Below are 25,324 nucleotides of genomic sequence, written 5' to 3' on the forward strand. Positions count from 1 at the left end.
TGGCTGATATCTTCTTAATTTCTAGTACACTTTTTTTTGCAGATGATTTAAAGTTTTTCAGATGCATACATTCTTTAAATGATTGTATTCTTTTGCTAAATGATCTCCAAAACTTAACAGAATGGTGTACAACTAACCAATTATTCTTGAACGTTAATAAATGTCATTTTTTTCCTTTTGTCACAAATTTTCGAAAATTTCTTTTGATTACAAAGTTAATAACTTTGTTCATGAAAGAGTTTTGGAGAAAAAGGACCTTGGTGTAGTGTTTGATTCAAAACTAAACTTTAGCAAGCATACAGATCATATTGTAGCAAAATCCAAATCAATGCTAGGTTTTATTAAACGCAATTCAAAAGACTTCAAGGATCCTTTTGTTCTTAAATCTCTATTTAACTCCTATGTTGGATCAAACTTAGAATACTGTTGTGTGATTTGGAATCCTTACTACAATATTTATTTAAATAGAATTGAAATGATCCAAACAAAATTTACACGGTTTATAATTCAGAAATTAGGTTGGAACACCGAAATTCCGTCGTACTCGACTAGATGTAAACTTCTTGGAACTCAGTCACTTGAAAATAGAAGGAAAATGTTTTCAGTAATGTTTATAAGTGACATTTTGTCGCATCATATCAAATGCCCTTTCCTTTTATCGTTGATTTGTATGCTCCCTCGCGTCAAATAAGAGAACGTACATAGCTTACTCCGAAAAAAGGAACATAGGGTAAACTATACTTGTAATGACCCTTTAAACTCGCTGTGTTAGAGAAACTAATCTCATTTCAAATCATATTGATTTTAATTTTCATATAAACAGATACACTTTGAAAAATAATATACTTTTGTTCTTATCGAATTAATTAATCAAACCAGGTTTATAAAATTGTTATTTTAAGCATTAATGTTATGTATTATTACGCCTTTTTTTTTTGTTATAAATGATTATTTATTTCTTGACCTTTTGTAATCTAATTGTAGATGTTAATATCTCTAATTGATGTGAATAAATAAATAAATAAAATTCAGTTAATAGTGTCAAATCTATCATAGATAGCTTTTGTCATTATTTTAATAATGAAGGCTAAGTTTAATGCAAAATAAATGTATGTAATTTGTATTTCATAAATACAAAAATTGTTACCTGAGACATTTCCGGATTTGTATCATTTGCTTTGTTGTTCATGCTGCTCTTTGAAGAGCATCATTGCTCTAATGTCTTTAAAAAATACAGCGCATCAAAATACCACAAACTTGGTCGGCTCCAGCACCACTTTTTTCGGAATCAGATTTTCTTTAGTTCTTTCCTGTAAAACGTTCGCAAAGAGTTCAGTTTTTGGATCAGTTGAGCCTTATCATTTTTTCGTATTGATCACTTTTAGCATTTCTGTTGGAATATTCTTTACCCTTTACATTCCACAAAGCAGGCAAAGTTTCATACACTTCGATTAATTCCACTATGAATTTGCGTTCCTCTTTTTTATTGTTATTGTTTGCCATTTTAACATTTAATTCAGGGAGATGTTATCACTATGAAAATTTAAAACAAATGAAAAAATATTGTGCAAACACATCCACACTATATAAAACTATACAATAAATTTGGATGCACAATAAATTGATTTTGTTGCACAACCCTTCAATATGAGCCCTAGAGCAATATCAAATATTCCACAATAATATTGATAGTCTAGGGACCGTTTAAGCCATGTAAACTTGATTCACTTCATGTGCTCACTTTCGATTTTGGGAACTTTTTTATTTGTAGTTTCTTTATGATATTGTTCTTATCGTCAGAACCAATTTTCATACATTTTGAATTGTTTCCGAAAGTACATGTCTATTTCATTAAGACTGTACTGTGCAAAACTAGCTTTAAATTTCCGAAATTAATTAATTTATACTGAAATAAATTTTTGAGTATATTAAGTAAGTATACGCCTAGCATGCATACATATTATTTTAACCAAACATAACTTAAAAAAATAACCTTAGAAAAATCAGAAAACAGTACTTTTCTTTTCGACAAAAAACATTTATACATTTTTAATCCTATTTGGGATTTTGTTTTACTGTCATTAATGATATGCCTAATGAGAAAAGTGATAATTCAACTCTATTAGCGATATTAATTAGGTAAAGAGCTGAGTATCAGAAAGAACAACAATGGGTCAAAAGCATCGAATGAATTTTGCAAGAGGGCGTGGTAGTTGAAGCAGTGAATAGAAACACGTTGTCTTTTCGGGTGAAAGAAAGTTTGGGCAGGTTCAGACTACATAAGGGACTTGAAAGTTAGGCAAGTTAGTATTTGATTGGCCAGCTGCCAAAAAATTACCTTCCAATTAACTTCATTGGAAAGTTGACTGGAAAGTTAGTCAAGAAAAATCTTCCTACTATCAAGTCTACGTATGTCAAAATGACAGTTGATAATGTTTTTTCATTCAACTGAAAATTGAACTTTATTACTCTTATAATTTATTTATTTTCTGCACAACTTTATTTAATGTTTTCTGTAAAAGGATTCCTTGTCAATTTTGAAAATAAATAACTAATGTTTATTTACAATACAAAATACACATCCTGGTGGACTTGTAGTTTGCTGAGAAGTGTTTCGGAGACAGTAATTTGTTTGTACTTTTGATACTATACATTTAAAGTACAGAAAAGTTAAGTTCTGAATTTGAAATTTATGACGCTTGAAAAACTAACTAGTTGCCTTGGTCAAAATTTACGTTCAAAGAATGAAGTTTGCTGCAAATGAAGTCCCTTATGTTGGCTGAACCTGCAGTTTGTTACAACTTGTATTTGCATTATCTGAGAAAGGTTGCAGATTTACACTTCGAGTGTTATTACAAGTTGAATTTAATCAAAAGAGCTTTCGCCATGACCCCTATATTCACCGCACTTTAACATAATTGAAAACGTTTAGCCATGGATTTATCATAAAGTTTATGAAGTTAGTAGATTGAAGAATATGACACCTTAATGGAAACATTTGGTGATTCAATTTTTAATAACCCTTGTACCCTTTACTTTAATAAATTTGTAATGGTGAAAACTTACCTATTCACACATAGTAAAAGTTTGTGGGCACAACACTACAACAAGATATTAAAAGCGTCAGTGAAAATCGATTCCAAAATTTGTCGCCTCATTCTAGTGATTGGCAGTGTATATACAGTAGTGGGCACAGATATATTTTGCTGTTTCTTTATCAAATGGAAAATCTTATTTTGGCAAGACAGTACAAGTCTTTATTTATGGACATTTTAAATGAAATAAAACATTAGTATATTTGTTGTTGTAAAACTAAAAACTGTTGATAGAGCCGTCATTTTAGTTTTCTTTTGAAGTATAGTTTTTACAACTTGCCTTGCACATTATACAAAACAACTTGGCATCGGTGCTCATATTTTTGTAATACGTTCTTGAACATGATTCTTTATATATTTACTGAATTTTCTGTTTGTTACACAAGGCCATTAACTTGTCCAGCACTCGAGCTGTATTGCGTTTTCTCTTGAAAATTAGGTCGTGTCAATTATCATATTCTAAATTGTTACTTTTTACAATATGGACTGACAATGCGTGTTCGTTGTTGGGTTAGTCGTACATTTTATTTTATAGTTAAATAATAATACGTTTTAAGTTATATGTATTATGTTTTGTCAATTTCATATTCTTCTATCAACTTACTTGTCGTAAGATATCAAATTGATTCTATTCTGTATTCAGAGATTTTACAATTATAATAATTATTGTATGCTCTTTGACAGCAGTTGGTTTCTTACGAATTTGGCGCTGCTATCTCTAAAATTGGATTACTTTCCTTCTTTGGTCTTCGTTTCAGTCTTTGCAAGGAAGCAGCAAGGCTCAAGATGTTGTTCTTCGCTTGTGATTATTTTTCAACAATGATTGCTAATATTCGTCGTTTGTTTAGCATGGGCTAAAAATGCACATATTGTTTTTATCATGCTTTCGTAAGCGTATATAGGTATGTGAGATTTGAAAAAGTTTAACAGCTTTATTATGAGTGTTAATTTGATAGTCGATAATTTTTATCAATTATTTATTTTAGACCGATTATGAATCCCTTGGGAATTTCAAAACCACTGCTAGTTTTATTACATTTGGAATGGATTGCTGACTTTTGATCGGTTTAAATTTTTCCTCAATACTGTTTAACACTCCTAGGAAGGCTGGTTTGGAAAGCCTGAAGATTTGAATGAATCTGCAATGAAGTTTTATCAGGCAAAGAAAAGTATTTTATTACATGCGTTCGTCCAAATACATTGGGTTGGAAGAATCACGTAATGCTCTGCGTATTTTGAGTTACTGACTGGCGTTAACTTCACAATAACTTAATTTAAAAAACAATTCCGTCGAAGTCATAATTCCTTAAAATTTAGTTTTGCCTTTGAAAATCTTGAAATATAAGTTTTTTGTTTGCATTCGAAAATATACCAGTGAAAGACAGCCGAAATAGTGGCAATTCCGAAGAAAGGCAGCACCAATATGATCTACAACCCAGTCTCACTTCTAAACAACATCAGGGAAATTCTGGTAGAAGCCATTTTAAGGAGGCTTAAGAAATTCTGCAACGAGCATAGCATCATCCCCGACATGCAGCTTGGATTCCGTCGAGCTCACTCAACGATCCATCCACTTTATCCATTTCAGTCCGACGTCACCACTGCTTTCAATATCCACCGAGCCACAGTTGGATGCTTTCTGGATGTCGAGAAAGCTCCGAATTTTTAATCGGCCCTATCGAGGTATACGTCGGAGCGGAACTTTCTCCGCAACGCATCCCTTTTCGGATATGGAATTCCGGTTTGAGGTAGCTGTCATCGGAAGAAATTTTACGGACATGAGACGACGCAATGCGATATATATAAATTTCAGGCAGAGATGTGCAAATTAACCGATATATCGAAAATGCGATATATTCTCGATAAAATGTTATAAAATAAAGACAATAAGCGTTTTAAACTATACAAAATTGGTGGCAGAATGTAATATATTGCTTATAAATAGTAATTTTTTCAATAATAATGCGCTAGCATTTTTAAGACATTTAATTAGATGCAACGATTTTTAAATCAAAATTATCGAATAAAGTCCCCTCCCTATTTCAAACATACGTTTTTGTTTCCATTTGAAGTGTCAAAGAAAAAGAATAAATTAAAAAAAAAAACTGTTGAAACATAAGTTTTATTTATTTATTTGACTTTGTACAAGCAATAATAATAAGAAACGGATAGTATTGGTTTAGTTTTGGACGCTGAATCAAATGAGATTAGGGCGCAAAATAAAGAAAATAGGATTCAAGTTATGAAATTTTCGAGCATGAAGATTTAAACAATACGGAAGAAGAAATTCATGAAATTCAAACTAATTTGCTTCGAAGCCAAGCAGGTACAATTCGAAATGAAATAGTTCAACTCAACTTTGATGCATAAACATTTATTAAAAATAAATTTATATATTTAAAAAAAAAAAATACCCCAAGCCTTCATGGTATTTGTCTTTAGTTCTTAAAACTATTTTTTAAAAAAAGAAAACACTTTCCGCAACAAGAACTTGTCGGAGGACTTCGGAAAATTGTATGTTTGTATCTGTCAAGAATAAAACAAAACAAGTACTTCATCGCAAGGCATCGCATGCAAATTGCATGCGTTGAATTTTGTTGGAGAGAATGTCCGATCAGCTGATCGGACAACTACCTTCAAGCAAAATGTCTTTGATTCGGAGGAAATCGGAGAGAATTCCGCTCCGACGGTTACCTCGATAGGGCCGAATATCCCACAGCCAATAATAAAAATGTTGTTTTCTTTTCTTTCTTTCAGAAACTTCTTCGTAGAAATAGATAGTTGCAAGTCAACGATTAGAGACGTAAAGGCTGGAGTCGCCCACTGATCGAAACTTGGAGCGTTCCTCTATAGCCTGATGACATCTGACCAGCCAATGGATTGTGAGAACCTGCTGTTTGCGGATGACTCTCTCACCTATTCGTCCTAGATGTTTCCTACGATCGCAGAGTAGAAACACACATAAGCAGACTCTACGAGTGTTTCCAGAAGTGGGAATAAGGATAAATACCTCCAAATCGGAATTGGTGTGCTTCCGGAGACCCGTCACCAACAACAGCCGTTGTAGATCGGCGGCGGTAGCCCGAAACCTTGTTCTGACGTTTCCGGATGGATCAAAGATTAAAGCAAAGAAGAACGCCAAATACCTGGGAATACACACTTCCATGAGCTGCTACGCTTCAACCCACACTCTAAGGCTGTGATAATAAAGGCCAACATTGCAATCCATCCAGTTCATCCTCTCTTGAAGAAGAAAACAGGATTGAGTAAACCAACGAAACTGTTGATATACTACCAACAGCTGCTAAGACCTGTTATCACCTATAGTTTTCCGATATAGTTCACCATATCAAAAGCTTCAATAGAAAAACTTAAAGTCTTCGAGAGGAAGATACTAAGGATATGCACTTATCTACAATTCGACCGTCAACGACAGAAGCACCATGACAATCGAAGAAGCCGAAATCAAGCCATTTGACCAGTTCCTTGCACAGGCAGCAAGGAAGATGATCCCCAAAGTCGCCAGGCACCCTACCCTAACCAATTAATGAGAAGGATGACTAATCAGGAACGACACCCGGACCCGAGATACCTACCTTTGTCGTATGGATATCTTGGACAAACTCCCCACTGAAGTTCTATGCTGGCCAGCATACTACCGCGGCTGAACGCTTAACCAACCTCCATCAGGACAACCGGGACTGAACAACCCGATATGCACCTAGACAACGATACTGTTTTTTTTGCCATCGACTTCATGTTAAACACATGCTAATTTTTCATAATTTAACAATGTATAAATTTAGGCCCCCTTTGTACCAACAAATGTTTTAATTTAAGTTATTGTTAAATATTATTTATGTTAGAATTAAGCCAAATGTATATACACTTTTTATGGTTCAATAAATTAACATGTATAAAAAAAATGCGGAAAATATACCAACATATAGCAACCGAATTAAACATCCGTCAATAAAAAGTAATTTTTAAAATATAATTCATACAAATCGTTGTTTCTTTATATTTATATTTTATTCTATGAAGAGAATAAAAAAAAGTAATTATTTTTCTAAATTAAAAAGTATTTGAGACGTATCAACCAAGAATTTGTGGTTGATATGAAAATAGATGTCTATTTTGTTGATATCCGTTATACCAAGTAGGTCAAAAAATCATTCACAATAATGATAAAATTCACAGTTCATCAACAAAGTTGATAGACATGTATTAAAAATATTGCTATCAAATATCGTATCTAGGTTCAAGGACGCATGGTACTGCTCACACCATCCGCTACTGATCATCACTAAACACTAATTAAATTTATAATGTTAGCCTCAGATATAATATTTTAAAAAAAGTACTTTAAAACTTATCTAAATACCTAAGCAGAGCCCCTTCTGTGCTCGCAAATTCTTATCAATGTCATACCTCGTTTCACCAAATTGTACAAAATAAACATAATTATTTTTGAGCTTATAATAAATTCCACTAGTATTGTATCTATGTAGTTGATAGCTATAACTCTTAAATAGCGAAGGGAACATTGGAATCAAAATGAAACCTAAGAAAAATATAAGATCAAAAAATGAAACATTTGCTAAGTTTTCGCCTTATAAAGTGAAATTAAAAATTTAGTTTACGAAACAAATTACCAATGATCGGATCGATTCGACAAGAGTGCTAAGTTGCCTCGAAGATGGAAACACCCAAATATTGTACTAAAAGACAGTTAACGTTACAGAGAACTTATTATGTGAATATCTGCATTGAAACCAATGAATAAAGGAATTAACCAATCTTTAGTTTGACCACTGGAATAGAAGGACCGCAATTATGCTCATCCACCAATATGTTTCTCTTTGAAGAATGGAACCTACTCTGAAATTTTAGTCTTCTAAAATAAGCGGAAAATTATTTCTAATGAGTTCTACATTATTACAAATTGCTATAAAGCTTACAAAAATACTTCGCATTTTTATAAGCTACAAGTAACCTACTCAAGACGTCCCCAAACCACTGAACCATTTGGTTTCGTGCCACTTTAAGTCAATTGAATATGCAATTTCGAAAAGGGCACATGTCGGATATTTTGTCAAAACTTTGTTTATACCAATGTGAGGTAACTGCTTGTCTATTACCCATTAAGATAGCACATCTCTGGTATTAATTCTACCATAAACGTCATCGCCTGTACACACGAAAAAATAAAATGTATGCACTATTTTGAAAAATAATTCTTTTTTTCAATTCCTAAAAATTTCAGAGATGTGCCCTTTTCGAAATTGCATATTCAATTTGTCTCTCTAGATTTGATTTTTTTTAGATATTCTAATGTCTTGCAAATTGGTAACTGACATCGTCCGAATCAACTAAGTTTCCAACAATTTGAAAATCCAATTACCCAAAAATCAATCAACTCCAATGAAAGCTGTGAAATGGCTCGGTTTCCAGAGAGCTATTTATTTGACTATTTCGGTTTCGATGGACCGGCTTAGCAAGTAGCTTAATTAAAAAAATGGTGGCCAAAAACATTTCTTCAGAATTTATCTATCTCTTCCATTCCTTTACATCTTACGTGCGAATCATTTGTATATAACACATGGCAATATAATTGACTTATTTTTACTTGAGCAGCCATATTTCATTTTGACCCGTTTACACCGGAGCGTAAATTGGTTGTAATGATTTTTGAATTCATATCAATTGTTAAAAATTGATTTCTTTTGAAATATATCCAAGTTTGTGCCGGCTGCAATAAAATTGGTGACCTGATTCCACATTATCAAGCAAATGGAAAATTAACATCTAATGTAATAAATGTAACGTTATTTTAAATTAGAAAGCTTGTTTTATTTTTTTAACGAGGGCGGGTTAGCCACTTTTCAACTAGCAAATAATTTATTAGAACACACGTGATCTTTTAATAACATCAATTTATTGTTATCATGTTGTTTTTTGTAAAAAAGTAAACTAACACTTGATAATTAAATTAAGATCGTGGTCTTTCCTTCTTCTCTTTGTACAGGGCCAGCAGGGAAACGTTTGCAACCTTTACAACCTTCAATCAAAAAGAAACAAGAGGTAAATGGTATTGCAAAATCAAACAAAAGAAAAATTCAAGCATGCTTACCTTAAACCTGACTCCGGGAATATCACCGACAGCGTGACCTTTACGACCGAATCCTGCAACCAAGACTTCATCGTTCTCTTCAATGTAGTTCAAACTACCATCACGAGGTACGAATGCGGTGATCTTCTTTCCGTTCTTGATCAATTGCACCCTGACGCACTTTCTAATGGCAGAGTTAGGCTGCTTAGCTTCAACTCCTCTAGATTATAAAAATTATAAGACAAAAAAATGCAATTAGAAAACAATTTCTATAACAATTGTAGCATTAAAAAATAATAATGGTTTATTTATTATTCACCGTCAAGCCAATGATGTAAACAAATTTAACAGCTCACAGTATACTCCTGTGATTTGACATTGGACACAACAAAAACACAAAAATATACTGCGAGTCGTAGAATCCATTTTTAAGTCACAGTTAGTTATATATTCTCTATAATTCTTTTAATACAAATTAAAATCAAGGAAATATGAATTTTTTTAAAGCGGTAGATACTTACACCTTTTCAAGCACAATGCCTTTGGCGTGAGAAGCGCCTCCGAAAGGATTGGCCTTCCATCTTGTTCCAAGATGGGCTTTCTTGTAGTCCTTATCGGCCCATCGTTGGTCCCGACGGTGGTTAACGTGCTTCCTGGCGGTTCTTAGACCTCGTGGTTTACCTGCAATGGACAATTTTATTTTACTTCACTTCGTTTCATTTCACATCACAAAAAGTATGTACTACATAGTTATGTATCTACACTACAAGTCGCCATTTTCACCGGGTCCATTAGGTATATCAAAGAAACCCAATGAGGTACTCGTTTATATAAAAAGGACAAATAGAAATTAACAATGACCGACATTTAGAATAAGCTATGCTTCGTTTCAATGCATAATTTACACAAATTATTAATTGATCGAGTAGATTTTTCACGATTAAGTCAATCGGATTGAAGAAAAAAAATTCTTAAGACCACCGACTTAGGCATTTTATTACTTAAAACCGCACTTAATTGTCATGAATTGAAAATTTTCAGCAACTTTACACTTTATTAACTGTTCAAATTATTTTAAAAAATTTTTAAATAGAATTAAAAACCGAAAAATTAACTTTTAATTTCAACTTACCCATATTTCGCAAACTGTTTCAGGCAATGGCGGAAATAAAAGAACGATGCGCTGCCAAAAACACGACGTTCATCCATTTTTTTAGTTAAGTCAAATGTTTCGTTAAGTTAAGGGCAGTCCATATTCATTTAATTTGGCGTGTTTAACGAAAAAATGATCTACCGTTCATTACTACGTTTACAAACAGAATCGAGAGATGAAGTTGAAACCGGGTCGAAACATTCGGCGCAGGTTTTTTGTTATTTGAATTGGAGTTGAGTTATATCGGTGTTAATAATGTAAGATTATATTGCATCAATTTAATTACAACATAAAAATATGAATTGTTGTACAAATCGTAGAAAAATTAATAAAAGTCTTGACTACGTTCATTGATTGATTATATAAATCAGTAAAAACTTCAACTTTTAGTAGGGTGTGACACTATTGAGGTTTTCCATTGGTAATATAGATTTGTAATTCATTTTAATCTGTCAAAACCTTGATCTTTCCCCTTCTCGCATTGAATTGGGTAAAATATAAGTTAATGTTTTATGCTTAATTACATAGAGCACTTTTACCAAAATTGCTTTGATACAAACAGACAAAAAGCGTGTTTTATGGTCATAACTATGTACTTCTTTAATTCTCATCATTGAAACCAATCATTGGAATTTTTTAGCAGGTCGTTTATAGCTATCATTAAAAATGAAAAATGTTTATTAACAGAAATATGTCATTTGAATTGAATTGATGAAAAGATGCAGAATATTTGTAAAAAGTAAACAAACATAAGAAAAGGAAGATGTATGAACGTTGTCTTGAATCTAAATCGTTTTATTTTCGTATGTTTTCACAGCCGCTTTTCACTTTTTTTTTGCATTAAAAGACAAATAAAAATAAAACTATCTCCACTTGTCAGTATATATGCCGACTTCCAGGTGATTTGCAAAGTAACTTATTAGGTGACAGAAGGCGGCACTCGACAACGTAATACCTCAGGAAGGCCTTTGTCGACTTATTTGTGGTAAGTCACCCCCACTTCATCAGGAGACTCTTCCGTAGGACTTCCGTGAACTTTTTTATGGCTGGTGTTTTGAAATTTCCCTCACACGTGATGAGTGTATGTATAACCTTTCGATTAAAGTCAACAGGCAGGTTCAGACGAGATAAGGGACTTGAAAGTTAGCAAGTTAGTTGCTACTATCTGATTGGCAAGGTGCCAAAAGATAACCTTCCAATTAAGTCAACTTTAATGGAAAGTTGACTGGAAAGTAAGTCAAGAAAAATCTCCCTAACTATTAAGTCAAGTCTACTTTCATCAAAATGACAGTTGATCATGTTTGTTCATTCAATTGAAATCTGAACTTTATTACTCCATGATTATTTTTTTTTTCTGCACAACTTCATTTAATGCTTTCTGTAAAAGGATTCCTTGTAAATTTGAAATAATTAATATTTATTTGCAATACAAAATACAAATCGTGATGGACCTTCAGAGTGTTTTATAATGAATAACGATTTTGATAGTGTTTGCACGATCAACTGAAAGAAGAGGTTGGTGAAGCAAAGTTCCGAATTTGAAGTTATGACACTTTACCAGCTAACTAGTTGCCTTGGTCAAAATGTAGGTTCAAAGGAAGCAGTTGACTGCAAATAAAGTCCATTGGATTCCTGTTTTTTCAAGTTCATATTATTTCTTGTAAAGCTGTTATGTCAGAATTTTACTTTTGATAGGGTATCGGCTAGTTGCTCTGCAGCTCGAACTCTATAGTGCGATCTTACATTGCATAAACAAATTTTTAAAGCGTTATGGAGGAGTGGACCAACTATAAGGTCTATACCCTGATCTGGTCAAAAGAATAAAAGTTCAAATACTTAGATTGCTGGTTCAAGTAGTTTGAATGTCCATCAACACTCCAGCTCCTTAAGTCTTTAAATCCAATTCCTAGGAACGGCGCAGAAGAGGAAGACCGCGGCTTATATGGGGCACGCAGGTAAAAAAGGATCTTAACCAACTTGGCGTGTGAAACTGGGGACAACTAGCTAGGGACCGATGTAGCATGTGGGTTAAGGCCTAGGTTACCTTAAGAAAGTAAGTAACTTTTTGATAAGATAAGACATACTGAAAAATAAGCTAAAATTGTAAGTATAGTGCTCTTAGCCTTCTCTAGAACAGGTTATGTTGACATCCTTCGTAAATGGAACGAATCACTTCTTTTAAGGAATGATCACGCTAAGGCTTATATATTACCTATTATGGTTGAAGTCTCCAACTTATAATACTGCTCCCAAAATACATTTGGGGCCCTTGAGAAAGTGGAGTTGACCTGTCAACAACAACACACTTTGCGGAGATTTTACAATGATAAAGACGTAATGATAGACTTCAATGCTAAGGTTGGCAATAGTAACAAAGGACCAAGACATGTCAGAGCGATTTCAGCAACGATAACCATTTTGTTGATTGCTGTCACCAAGTTTGAACCCAAGACACCAAGCTTCTTAAAACTAAATTAATTACTTCACGATTACTAAAGCCTTCAGAAAACAGTCTTCGGGATGTCCGGAATTGTAGGTCGTGTGCAAAGAAAAAACAACACCTTTCTTTTAGAAGAAACCTGAGCAGAGATCAAAGAAAGGAAATAAAGTTTGGAAGTAGGTAGAAAAGGGCGAGTAAGATGTGATAAAGGCAATTACACAAAAGTTTTGGCTAACAGGTGCGACATCAAAGCAATTGACAGGATAACCAAATAGTTCACTGTGGTTCACAGCTCCAAACCACACCCAGTGAAAGTTATAGTTGGTGTCCTTTTGATTTGTGTGAGGATCAGCTCAGGACGAAGGACCATTTTGATTAAGTTGTAGACCATTTTTAGAAAAGAACTGGCCATTGACATCTTTTAAGTTGCCTGATGCAACAAATTTCCGTTTACTTCTCATCCAAAGATAGGATGGTATCTGGGGCCTGATTTCATCCTATCTTTTCAACTCGACCTTTCAAATTCGACTCGCGCCGTGTTTCCTCATTAACGAATTCGCCGTGAAGCGAAAATAGTTCTTCCTGTATTCCTGTGATTTGACACTTTTGGTGTGACTTTTTCTTCCTATATTCCAGTGATTTGATTTGACACTTTTGGTTTGACGGCTTTACACAAATTTGGCATTGTTTTCATTGAATTCGTGAAATTAGGGGTGATTAATTCAATAAACAATATTAAATTTAAACAATGGAATCAATTATGGGGTAAGGGAGGAATTTGAGGAATCATGTGAATCCGCCAAAAAAAAGATGACGGATTTCAACTCGCCAAGAAATGTTATGTTTGATTTGCGAACAATTAAGTGGTGATTCTCATCGGCTTTGTTGATCTTTTTGATGATTAAATGAAAACAATTTTCATCTGATTTTTCCCAACGTTTCGACGGTGATTGCCGTCTTCTTCAGGGGATGTCTTTATTCACATAAATGATAAGAGTGTTTATTTAATACATACGAATATTATGTAAAGCGTTCAAGTATGACTTACATTGATTTAAATATTACAAAAACATTAAAACAAAAAACATCATCATTGCAAGAAATATTATGACATTTCAAATTCGCGTTCGAATCCTTTAATTGGTCGAATTCAAAACGAAGAAAGCGAAAGCAATAATTGAAAAATGGAAAACTCGCTAGCAAAACGATTCTTCGCGAATCCCATAATCAGGCCCTGTATCGAGATCAAAGCAGTGAAAATCTTTAGGGCTTGGCGGCATTCTCGCAGAATTGCTACAGCATCACCATGTCATGGACAAAATTATTGCAACCACTTAAAGAGTTAGCATAGGACTCTGAACGCTTCTTCAAGAGTATAAAGGGGAAATTATTGTTAAGCTCGAAAAAAAAGTTACGAATTACTGTTCAAAGGCAAAATTAAATACAAACTCAAAATGCATTATTCTTTTATTTCCCTCATGCACACTTTAAAACCTGTTTTAAAATCAATAAAATAATATTAAGTTTAATAACATATTTTTTTTACATTATTACATATATTAACAATAGTGAGTGTTTTTCAAGTTTCATTTTCGCTAGTTCCACTTTCTTCTTTAGAGTGATTATGAATTGGATTGGACTTTCCCTTCAAACGTTTTTGTTTCTTATGTAGCTTCTTTGGAATTTTTGATTCATAACTCTTAAAGGTTGAATTACTATCAGCACTAGTTTTACTTCCGCTATTCCGTCCCAAACTATCATTGTTAAATAAAACTTCCGCCGCTTGTTGCATAGGTTGGCCTTCATTGCATGGCAAAACATAATGGAATGGTGGTATACTTTGAAATGTGTTCATAAAATCTGGTTCATTGGAATGTTGATTTATACCGGAATCATCGTTATATTCCCTCATATGTTCACTTCCTCCACTAATGTTGTAAGTGCCTTTAAAAACGAAATTTAAACTCAATACACGACAAAGTTTGAAAAACATTGAAAAAAAAACGTTACCTTTTAAGCCAAAGAGACCTGCAGACTTTAAATCATTGCGACTTCTTTTCGATTTTCGCTTGAGACTATGGTTAACAGATATCACCTTGGGCTTCTTCTTTATCAAAGATTGCTTTAAATGTTTTTCCGAAATATCGGCACTTATTGCACGGGAATATAAGTTAGCTTTCTCGTTTTCATAAATCGTGTTATCTGGTTGAAAGGTAACATTTTTCGGCTTTCCCAAATAGTTATCTTTAGCATCTGAATTTTCCGGCAAATTATCTTCCACTGGACTTAATCTAATCACATCATTCTCCGCAATGTTTATGTTTTCATCATCTGAAGTCTGTATTGGGGACAAATTTAAATTAAAAAAAGCTTTAAATTTTAAGAAACAACAAAAATTAACCTCCTCTTTAAGTGATCCACGTAAAACTATTTCCGGTCCACCACCATAAATATTATAAAAAAATTTCCAAAGATGGGTATTAAGTTGAGCATAGTCTGATCCCGGTAAAAGATTATTTGCAGTTACTTCTGTTTTCGACAATATCGTCGAATTATTAATGGGACCAGGGTCTTTGCTTGTTATTCCTCTGGCGAAAAGTTGCCATTTTCTGAACCAAGCCATTGATATTGCGTATATTGTAGTAGAATCATCTTCGTTCTGGAAGTCATCCTGGAATTTGGTAAATGTAGCATGTTCTTGTTTCTGTCGGCGTTGAAGATTTTCTGCTGTTCTCTTACAGACATCACATTCAAAAAGGCGATTAACAACAGGTCCACCTCCAAATTTCTTATAAAGGAAATCCCAAAGCGGTTGAGACAAAGGGACTGCAATTTTATTAATAAGATTGGCTTTGTGAGGTGGAACACCCCCGTGAGGACAAAGAATGGCCCAATTATTAATAGGGCCTGGCTCGGCGAAGGTATTAAAACGATTTATCCATTCTCGAGAAACAAAAAATCGTATGTCCGAAAACTGCGGATTAAGTTTAGAAAACTCTCTTGCTTGAGTTCTTATTTCGTCCATACGTGGATTGTGTTTTTGGTAAAAAAGTACATAGGCTTGGCAATTTTGAACGACATCGGCAGACACCTCCGTTACGTGTTGATCGTCGAATTCATACCAATTGCCTGTCAAATCGTTTTTGGCAAAACACGTGTAATGTCCACCGCCAACGGTGCCATGATGGCAAATTACCGATACTAAGTTGTAGACCGATATATTTGAATTGCAATCCTTGTGTAAAAATGGCCGCATGTCGAATCCAACTAGTGGGAAGTGTATGTAAGACGAAATTTTCGAACTGTACGACAAATCATGTCGAAATCTTTTTAAATGCACACACAGCGCTTCAGGTAGATCGAGAACACGAGAGTATTTTACACCAGTCCTTAATTTGTTGCACTTTGAACAGCTATGGATATGAATGCAAATATTAATTGAAAGGTTTATTTCAAAAGAAAATAATATAGTACCTGTACATATTGTCCCCTTTAAGTTCATCGGCACTAAAGAAGGATGCCATACAATCGTGGAGTGTAACCGAAGGCCCCCAAAGCCAACCCCTGACAACATTCCAAGCCCAGCGAATCCAACTATCTGATTTAAGCTGTTCATTGCACATCGCACCCGAATGTGAACGTATGACGTTGTTGTTGATGTTTTGTGCGTGGTGTAAAACATTAACATAGTCTCTATGAGGAATCGGAAGAGAAAGATCTTGAAATGTTTCTTCTCTTGTAGATATTCTTTCGCAGGTTAAACACTGTACTGAGGATAATAGCTTTCCGTCAAATACATCACTTATAATCGACCTTTGGGCAACAGAAACAACAATATCATTGTTAGTGTTGTGATTGTTTGAACTTATATTTTGGCGATATCCAAATGGAGCAGAAATGCGTAAACTTAAAGGAGAATTGTAAATAAATGACAAACTTGGATAGTGCTTGTTTTGGGCAAATGAATCTTCAAAGAGACTAGATTGTTCCGAGACTCCACTGTCGCATGTCTCATATTCTCCTTCTGATTGGGAGGCCGAACTTGAGGAGTAATTGGACATTTCTTCGTCTTTGTGGTAAAGTTCTTGATTTTTTACATTAGTTTTCATTGGAATTGGATCAGTTTCCTTGAGTTCTTCATGCAGTTGGTCCATAAAACATCTCAAGAATTCTTGTGTATCGTGTTGTTGATACCCACGAAACATTGAATGAACACTCCGAATTCCATAAAGAATCCCACGGGGAGCTATAAAATCTATAATTAAATAATATAAATAATTTAATACAAACAATACTAGAACCAGTTTCTCTAAATAAATAATGACAGACATATTATAATCAACACCGTAGGAAAACATTCGTACAAACGACGCAAATACTAACTGATTTTCAAATTATAGATATGACTTTTCACTAACTGCACTTTTCTGTTTGGTTGAAAGCTTTAAAAGTTTTGGAATTATGTTTTGTTGGGGCGTGCAAACAAGCTCAAGATGAGAGGGTTAAATTTTCACATTTGAGCTAGTGGGTTATCCCATGTGATGGGTTCAAAAAATCGATTTTTTTTTTTATAAATGCTAGTTTAATATGTCTAGAATACGGTAGTAAATGTATTTTTCAAAATTCTAAGTCGTTTTTAAGAAGGTAATTCGAAAGTAATGTCAGGCCGCGAAGCCCATACTTATGATCAACCGAATCTCACGTTCTGAGCGGCGCGTAAGTGACTCATTAAACTAAACTGTGTTTTTTCTATGCATGTATGATCACAGACTAAAACGCCTATTATTTTTTTTGTTTTAGGTAAGCCAATCAGCTGGAATCGTGGGGCACATTTTTTTGAGGTGGAGTTGTTCACACCGGTGTAACTCGTATTCTTAACAATATTTTTAATTCAAATTTTATATTTATACTGTCGAATTTTGTTAATAAATGGTAATAAACTTAATAAAGTTGTATCTATTTACTGGTTGTAAAAAAAAATCGTAAAAATTCCTTAAAATACAGGGCGTCACATGGGATGACCCCCTTAAATCAGAGTTTCCTACATATGAAGTTTGAGTTGTGATCTGAAGAAAGGTGAGCGGTGTTAAACCGATTTAAATTTAAACTTCTGTTATACATTATTATATTGCCTGTATTATAAATACATACAATTAATTTAAATTGAATTTAGCTTTTTAGAGATTGAACGAAGCATATTCAAATAAATCTAAATTGAAAGTGCAAAATGAAAAGAATACGAAATTTACCAGGAATAATATAACTTTATTTCTGTTGCTAAACATAAGTTAATATTTAATTAATAAGCAAGTTAAATAGTTAGATTGACAATATTGAGCATAATACATTCTTTCTCAAAATAAACCTGTAAGTGCGAAATATTGCCTTTATAAAACGGCCTTCATAGTTTTATGATTTGAACCACATTTTGTATTATTATTTATGTATAAAAATGTGCGTCTACTTTTTAAAAGCCATTTAAAAAAAATTGATGTCAACCTCTTAGATTGAAAATAATGTTTCTAATATTTTGAGCATCACACGTTCTGGCTAAATCTCAGTCATCAATAACAACACCGAAATCATATCAGTTATAAAATATCAACTTATAAAATTGAAAAATATGGACTCTTGGCTTTACTGAAGTGAATATGCCCATAGGAAAGCGAACTTAGCCAAAAATGAACCTGGGCTGGAGTCGACTTAAGTGATAATTGATTATCATATTTTTGATAGTAACGTTGACTATCCCGATTTTTTTAGTATGTGTAAAATGATTAAACGCAATTCAATTCGATTAAACAATTTAAGATTAGAATTGTCACAATTCATTGTTGCTTTGGTAAAATTTTAAAATGATTCCTATAAAATAAAAAATAAAAAGCTAACTTAAAAGTAATGAACGACATATTTGTTGGAAATTGACCATCACACTTTTGTTGTGACAGCTTTTTACCTATGAATTTCATTATCACCTTACATAGATCAGATTCGATTATTTTGATTGTATTTTATCAACAATCACCTTAGCCGATTCCACCTTTGTATTCGCTTTCAACTTCTTTACACAAAACCAATATCTTCACCAAGCATACAAGAAAGATATTATTTTCTAAGGTCACAACTGAAGCCTATACCGACATCATTAAAATCATTTTATCCCCTTTAAATCTACTCCGATGTACCCTAAAATAACAACAACAAATTACTAAATATATATACTTCGACTTGGATAAACCAGTGCATTCTATGAACACATCCTCGACAATAAAGATCCCACAACTACTTGATCGTAAAAAATATTTTGAAAAATTATTCGTTTTCGAGGCCCATAATAAACATTTTCAAAAACTCAACAATTCAATTTCTCAAAATACAAACAATTTGTAACTCATGTACTATGTAATGTTGGTGGCGATCGAATTGAACTTCGATCTTCAAAATCAATCTGTCACGTCAGGTTTTTGAAATACAAATTTTATAATTCGAAAAACCCTATCTTAAGCTTTTTCAGGCTATGTAAATTTATGAAGTAGTTTTTTTACTTCAATGAAATTTTGTGAAACCTAAAATCCTTTACTTTGATATTCCGTTTAAAAATTTGTATTATCTTATCTATTTAAAAAAAAAAAAACTTTTTTGTAATTTACTTGTCTTAAGGTTGTCTTATGTTGTCTTTAAAAGTAATTGGAGTTATTCCAACGTATTTCTGCTTCTCGTTGTATATTGTCAGAGACAATTTTGAACATTGGAGATGCAAACGGGGGTATTATAAATTCCAGAGGCATTTTGATGGTTTCACGAGCCGCAGAGTCTGCCTCTTCGTTTCCTGGAATTCCTGTGTGTCCTGGGACCATATTAAATTAATTCTAGGGAAGTTGGAGCGGATAATTGAACGTAGAAGTATCTTGCGTATTGCACTCAAAGAGTCACTGCAAATAGCCGTTGTATCATCTCTTTCATTGGCAAATTGGGATGTTTAAACCAATGCCATTACCTCTCCGACAAAAGGACTTTGGTTTGGGGTTGTAAGTTTTTGTGAGAGGATCTTGTCACATTTCTTGTCGTATTTATATACACAATAACTTGTTGTTTCTTCTGCTGTCGAGGCGTCTGTGTATAGTATGCAATTAAATTGTCCTGTAGTTATTTTTTCAGCAAATTTTTTTCTGTAGATGTAGGGCGGTGTTCGTTAATTCAGCGTTTTGGCTAGAGATATGTCAATGGTGCTTTTTGGGAAAAGCCAAGGTGTTGAATCGATGTCGTAATTAACTGTTTCGGTGATATTAGTAAATGTAAGGTATCGGATAGAATTATAGAGTGCACTTTTTATTTTCGTTTTTTTGGAAACTGTGCAACCAGATTTGCATATTTTGTGTAGCGGATGTTTGCAGTCTATGAGGCTTTGTATATGATGGTAGAGCTCCAATAGACTTTCGTATTAGTGAATTCATTTTGATTTGGATCATCTGATCGTTCCCCTTTGTCCAGTGTGAATAGATTGAAAGGCTATGTTGTGTGGCACCCCGTATGAGGGCTTGTGCTATATTTATAGATGTGTTCTGGTACTGTCCTTTGTGTTTTTGTCAGATAATTTTGAATAGATTCAAGGATTTGTTGCGCTTGTCAGCTACAAACTTCGCGTATGCATGCCATTTCCAAGTTTTCGAGCAAATCAGACTAAGAATTCTTAATTTTTTCTTTAAGGTGAAAAGCAGAGTTGTTAAGATTGATAGTTGTGTTCGGACAAGATCTTTTTCTGCATATATGCAGAACTTCCATTTTTTCAACAGGTAGTTTAGCTCCAGTATTTGTGCACCAAGTTTGTGCTTTCTGTTTGATTTGATTGAGCGCATGGGCTACCAGAACTTAAAACGAAAATGTTATCGGCGAATGTTAAACTTGATTTGATTTGTGGATCAACAGTGTTCAATTAATTTAAAAACGAATTTACGTAGGTATTGTACAACATTGTTGAAATTGGAGATCCTTGTGGCACACTGTTTTCGATTGTGTTTTCTAATGAATAGTAGCCATTGACACGTACCTTTATTCTTTTGTTAGACATGAAGGAATAGATCACCTTTATTAATTTTGAATAGATTCCCCAGTCGTGGAGTTGTTATATTACTTCAAAATAAGTTACTTTTTCAAAAGCCTTTTTTAAGTCCATTCACAACAGGACCAAACAAGAACGTTAAAAGATAGTTTAGGAACAAAAACGGGCTTATAATGTTAAGGTTATAACAACAAATTTTCGGAATATATTTTAAAAAAAGAGACTGGGGTGCGACCCACACTGATAACTTCCCATCCCGTCTATCTATTTGTCTTGCTTAAAATGTTGTAGGTTTTCGTGTTGGGTTAAAAAAGTTGTTAGTTGAATTATTCTTTAAAATTTTTAAATTACCAACAATATTATTCATATAAAGAAATAGAAATGTTAAATAGATTTTTAGTCGAAAATAAATGTTTACCAAATTTAGTAGAATTTCTTAAATTTTTACAAATTGGATGAATGAAATTAACTTGAGAGATATCAAGAACCGAGCATCAGTTTTTGCCAAATTTGCGTACTATTTTTTGTAGATTTTATTTTTTTTATGAAAAAACGGATTGTTGGATTTAAAAACAAAAACTACTGAATATCGAAAACAATGTTTCCTGTGAAATAAAAATAGTTTGAATATCATATTTTTAAGTTTGGAAAAGCTATTTGCGTCGAAAGTAAATTTTACCAAGTTTTAGTATTGGTTTTGATTTAGGTTTTTATTTTTTATAAGAAAATTGTCTATTAGAAATTTTTTTTAAATTTTACTGAATGTTAAAAACAATATTTCTTATAAGTTAAAATTAGTTAAAAGCTATAATCTCAAATTGTTGAAAATATATTTGAGTCGAAAATCAATTTTTACCAACTTTTGTTAAATTTTCTAGTTTTTGTAAAAAAACTGTCAATTCGATTTTTCTCAAAATTTTACCAGATGTTAAAAACTTGATTTTTGGTGGCACAAAATTGTTTTGGAGATAAAATTATTTTGTATTCGTAAAATTTTCGAGGTGCCAAATTTCTTTTCTCAGTTTTTTTTTGATTTAGAAAAATAAACGGTTAATTGGATTTTTTTTTTCAAAAAATACATTTGCTTGGTATCACGTTACAATGCATAATATAAAATTTAATTTATGTCTCTTGCGTCATTGGTTCATGAGATATTTAGGGTTTACCAAAATGTTCACCTTTTTTTTTAAACTGCTATGGAAAAAAACCACCCACGCAATTTTCTTAAGAGCCCTTCCTGCCTTATTATCTGTATAACAAAATTTATTTGAAGTCGATATCTCTTCTGGTTCTTGAGCTATGGACGACGAAAAAAAACGTCGCAAACGTAGGGACGTACGAAAGTACGTTCACACGCATGCACAGACATATTTCTAAAAATCTTTTATTTCGACTCTAGGGACCTTGAAACGTCGAGAAATGTCAAAATTTTCAACTTGACAAATCGGATCCATTACAATAACTTCTATGGAAATTTAAAAATTGCTGAAAATGGGGTATTTTTAAATTTGAGCACAAAAAGCTTAATCCGGTGTTTGAATTTGGAATCAGCACTAAAAATTAACTCTAAAAGGAATTATTCAAAAATATAAATTAATTTTTTTCATGGTTTTTCAAAACTCCAGATAGAGTCAAATGTAGACCCACAAGTCATCTCATAACCAATGACAAATTTACGAAAACTAAGTGAGATATCAAACTTTTTCTAGAAGGTAAAGATTTGGGCTTTGCAAAACCATCATACAGTTTATTGTTTTTGGTTGTCTTTATTATCTTTATGATGTTATAGAAAAATGAAAAGGTAAGATTTGAATTCAAGACAACTTAATCTTTTAATTTGTTTAGTATGTGCAGCAGAAAAAAACATAATTTTGTCAACCAGAGTAATCTGTTTTGTGTGAGTTATACTGTAGATTTTGTTCATTAAATAATATTTAGTAACTTATATCCGATTTAAATCATTCAAAAGAAGTTTGCTGAAAATTATTATATTAACGCTTGTCATAAACTCAAAGAAAAAGAAACTCAGATTTATGTTTCCATTTTAGAAATCCCATTCTATTTGCAAAACATACTAATCTAAAGGTTTAGATTCTTATTACGATAGTTTATTTGATATTTTTTTACTCTACAATGCCTTGAGTAAGGTTAATTGTACAATAATCTAAAAAAACTCTATAAATATGTTCTTTTTATTACGCCCCAAATTATTGATAAGAGTCATTCATAAAAATGAGTTTTCAATAAATCTTTTACAAAGTTCATTTTTGATTTAGATAAAAATGCAACCCTAATCAATGACGTTGCAAGTCTACAAAATTGTTTGTGGTAAAAAATAAACAATCACTGAAAAATGACATGCTTTACGATGTATTTATTAATTTCCCTAATAAAATTTCAACTGCCTTTTTATCTTAATCGTAAATTCAGTCTTTACTCCTCACAAGTTTATGAACACTCATATATACCACCTTTATGAGGCTTATAACTAAAGCTTAGTAATAACCCAACTTTCCAAAGTTTTTTTTGTATTTAGTTAAGGTGGTTTGTTTATATTTCAAGGTAATTTTAACTTAGAAAAAAGCCTCGCACCTGATAAGAACTATTACGATTTGTTTTAGTCATTCTAATGTTCGTTTTTAAACTGTGAGATCAACTTTTTAGCTGAACATGACACAAAAATATAATTTAAAAATCATAAATGTGTAAATATTACCTTTACTATCATTTTCATTGCACCAAATATCCTTAATCAATCTGTAATAGCTCTTAGCTAGCCCTGCTTTACTCTTATTGGCAGCAGTTTCTACGTAGTGCTCGATTATATCACCGCAATCCAAAAAATAGTAAGTTAGTGGTTGAATGTTGCTCAAGGCCTGCAATGCTGAATTCATGTAGCACGTATTCGCAATATTTTGCAGGCCAACAAGGCCTCGCACTTTTTCATTCTCGTACTCCTCGTTGTCATTCAAACCCAATGCACCATTGCCATCGTCCACATCATAATCGCCAAAATTCAGTGGACTATTGAGGAGTGGCGCCTTTTCATTGCTAAAAAATACTTCTTTTTCGCACAAATAACACCAGATGCGCTGAGAAGACAAATTCATATGCACACAGTGCGAGCTGTTCTCCTGTTAGAAGAGAAAATCAAGCATAAATACACAAATTGCTCTTGTTTTTTTTTTCTTTTTTGTTGGTGTCATCAAGTTTTATGATTTGACATACTTTAAAGTGAGCAGTGCTATGATCTTTGATCTGCTCCGAACATCCCGCCTGTAAACAGTTCCTCTGAAGACATATCCAAAGGTTAGGACCTGTATGTTTACAGACTGCACACGAAGCTACCTGAAACGTATCATTAGAATAATTGTAATACAATATTAAAATTAATGCAAGAACTTACTTTTTCAAGTTTTTGTATCTCATGTGTTGAGGTGTTGAACTTTTTAATATGCTGACATTTGTTATTCATCTTTTGATCTCGGTTTAAAGAAAAATAAATTAAATTGATGGGTTAGTAGAGGATGTTTGTCACCATTCAGCCAATAAATGTTGGTTATATTGTTTCCAAAACAATGATGAGCATATAAAACTCTATTTAAACACATGTGTTTTCAAATAATTATAATACAAAATTCATAATGAAAATTTCGAATCGATGAAAGGAAATTTTTGACAAAAAAGTAAATACTCTTCATTCAGGCAAGACGGTGTTCAATGTTGGTGTTGGACTCATTGGACTGGCCGATTTATTTAGGTGAGTTTATATTGCGGAAGTTTTTAGGATCGGAACAAGAGAACAGTTCAGAAGGTTGAAATTAAACACATTTTGTTGTGAAATATAATTGGGTATGGAAAATTAGATTTGTTAGCTTTTTTAGTGAATACATTTTCTTATTTATGTTTTTCTTTTATATCTAAAAATGTGCACTTTATTCTTGCAGGATTGCATAATTTATGGTTTCTTTTTTGAGTAAAAGGTAAAAATGAGGCAAACTTTGAATTGAAAATTCAGACTAAAACTAATTTTAACTTAATAAAAAATACTATTTTCAAGAAGATGCGGTAAGAAAATAAGACAAATAATTTATTTTGAATTTTTTCTTCACACCTGAATTCAAATGAAATAAGAAATAAAGGAAACAGATTCATTCGTAGATTATGTAAAATAAAATGGTGCAGAACAGACTATAAATAATACTATTTATCATTTCCCGACTATTTGATTCTCAATCTCATACAAAAATCAGCTTTCCTATATAGCTTAAGAAAATATAGTTAATTTTTGAATTTATTTCTTAATTCTTTGCCCCAACAATCTATCTCTTTCAAATAACCTAAGAATACATTATTACAAAGTTTTTCAAAATAAACAAATAAAAATCAAGTTCAAAACTTTCTACATATCACCGCTGAATCCATTGGCCTACTAAATATGGACTGCTAGCAGCCAACTTCACTT

The 25,324-nt window shown here is 32.7% G+C and overlaps 2 protein-coding genes across 2 annotated transcripts; both read right to left on the reverse strand.

Annotated features, from left to right (window-relative positions):
* Positions 1 to 9,014: 9,014 nt before the first annotated feature.
* LOC129949787 (40S ribosomal protein S23) lies at positions 9,015 to 10,456 on the reverse strand. Its single transcript, XM_056061436.1, has 4 exons — positions 10,340 to 10,456; positions 9,729 to 9,888; positions 9,229 to 9,427; positions 9,015 to 9,156 (listed from the first exon to the last, which is right to left on the reverse strand). The coding sequence occupies exons 1-4, from the start codon at positions 10,341 to 10,343 to the stop codon at positions 9,088 to 9,090; spliced, it is 432 nt and encodes a 143-aa protein (XP_055917411.1). The 5' UTR covers positions 10,344 to 10,456; the 3' UTR covers positions 9,015 to 9,087.
* A 3,793-nt stretch (positions 10,457 to 14,249) lies between these two features.
* Positions 14,250 to 24,586, reverse strand: LOC129950672 (ubiquitin carboxyl-terminal hydrolase 20). Its single transcript, XM_056062597.1, has 7 exons — positions 24,266 to 24,586; positions 24,088 to 24,207; positions 23,576 to 23,993; positions 16,275 to 17,055; positions 15,202 to 16,213; positions 14,811 to 15,138; positions 14,250 to 14,744 (listed from the first exon to the last, which is right to left on the reverse strand). The coding sequence occupies exons 1-7, from the start codon at positions 24,332 to 24,334 to the stop codon at positions 14,380 to 14,382; spliced, it is 3,093 nt and encodes a 1,030-aa protein (XP_055918572.1). The 5' UTR covers positions 24,335 to 24,586; the 3' UTR covers positions 14,250 to 14,379.
* Positions 24,587 to 25,324: the final 738 nt, after the last annotated feature.

The sequence above is a fragment of the Eupeodes corollae genome, chromosome 3 (genome assembly GCF_945859685.1).
Source record: "Eupeodes corollae chromosome 3, idEupCoro1.1, whole genome shotgun sequence".
NCBI lineage: Eukaryota > Metazoa > Arthropoda > Insecta > Diptera > Syrphidae > Eupeodes > Eupeodes corollae.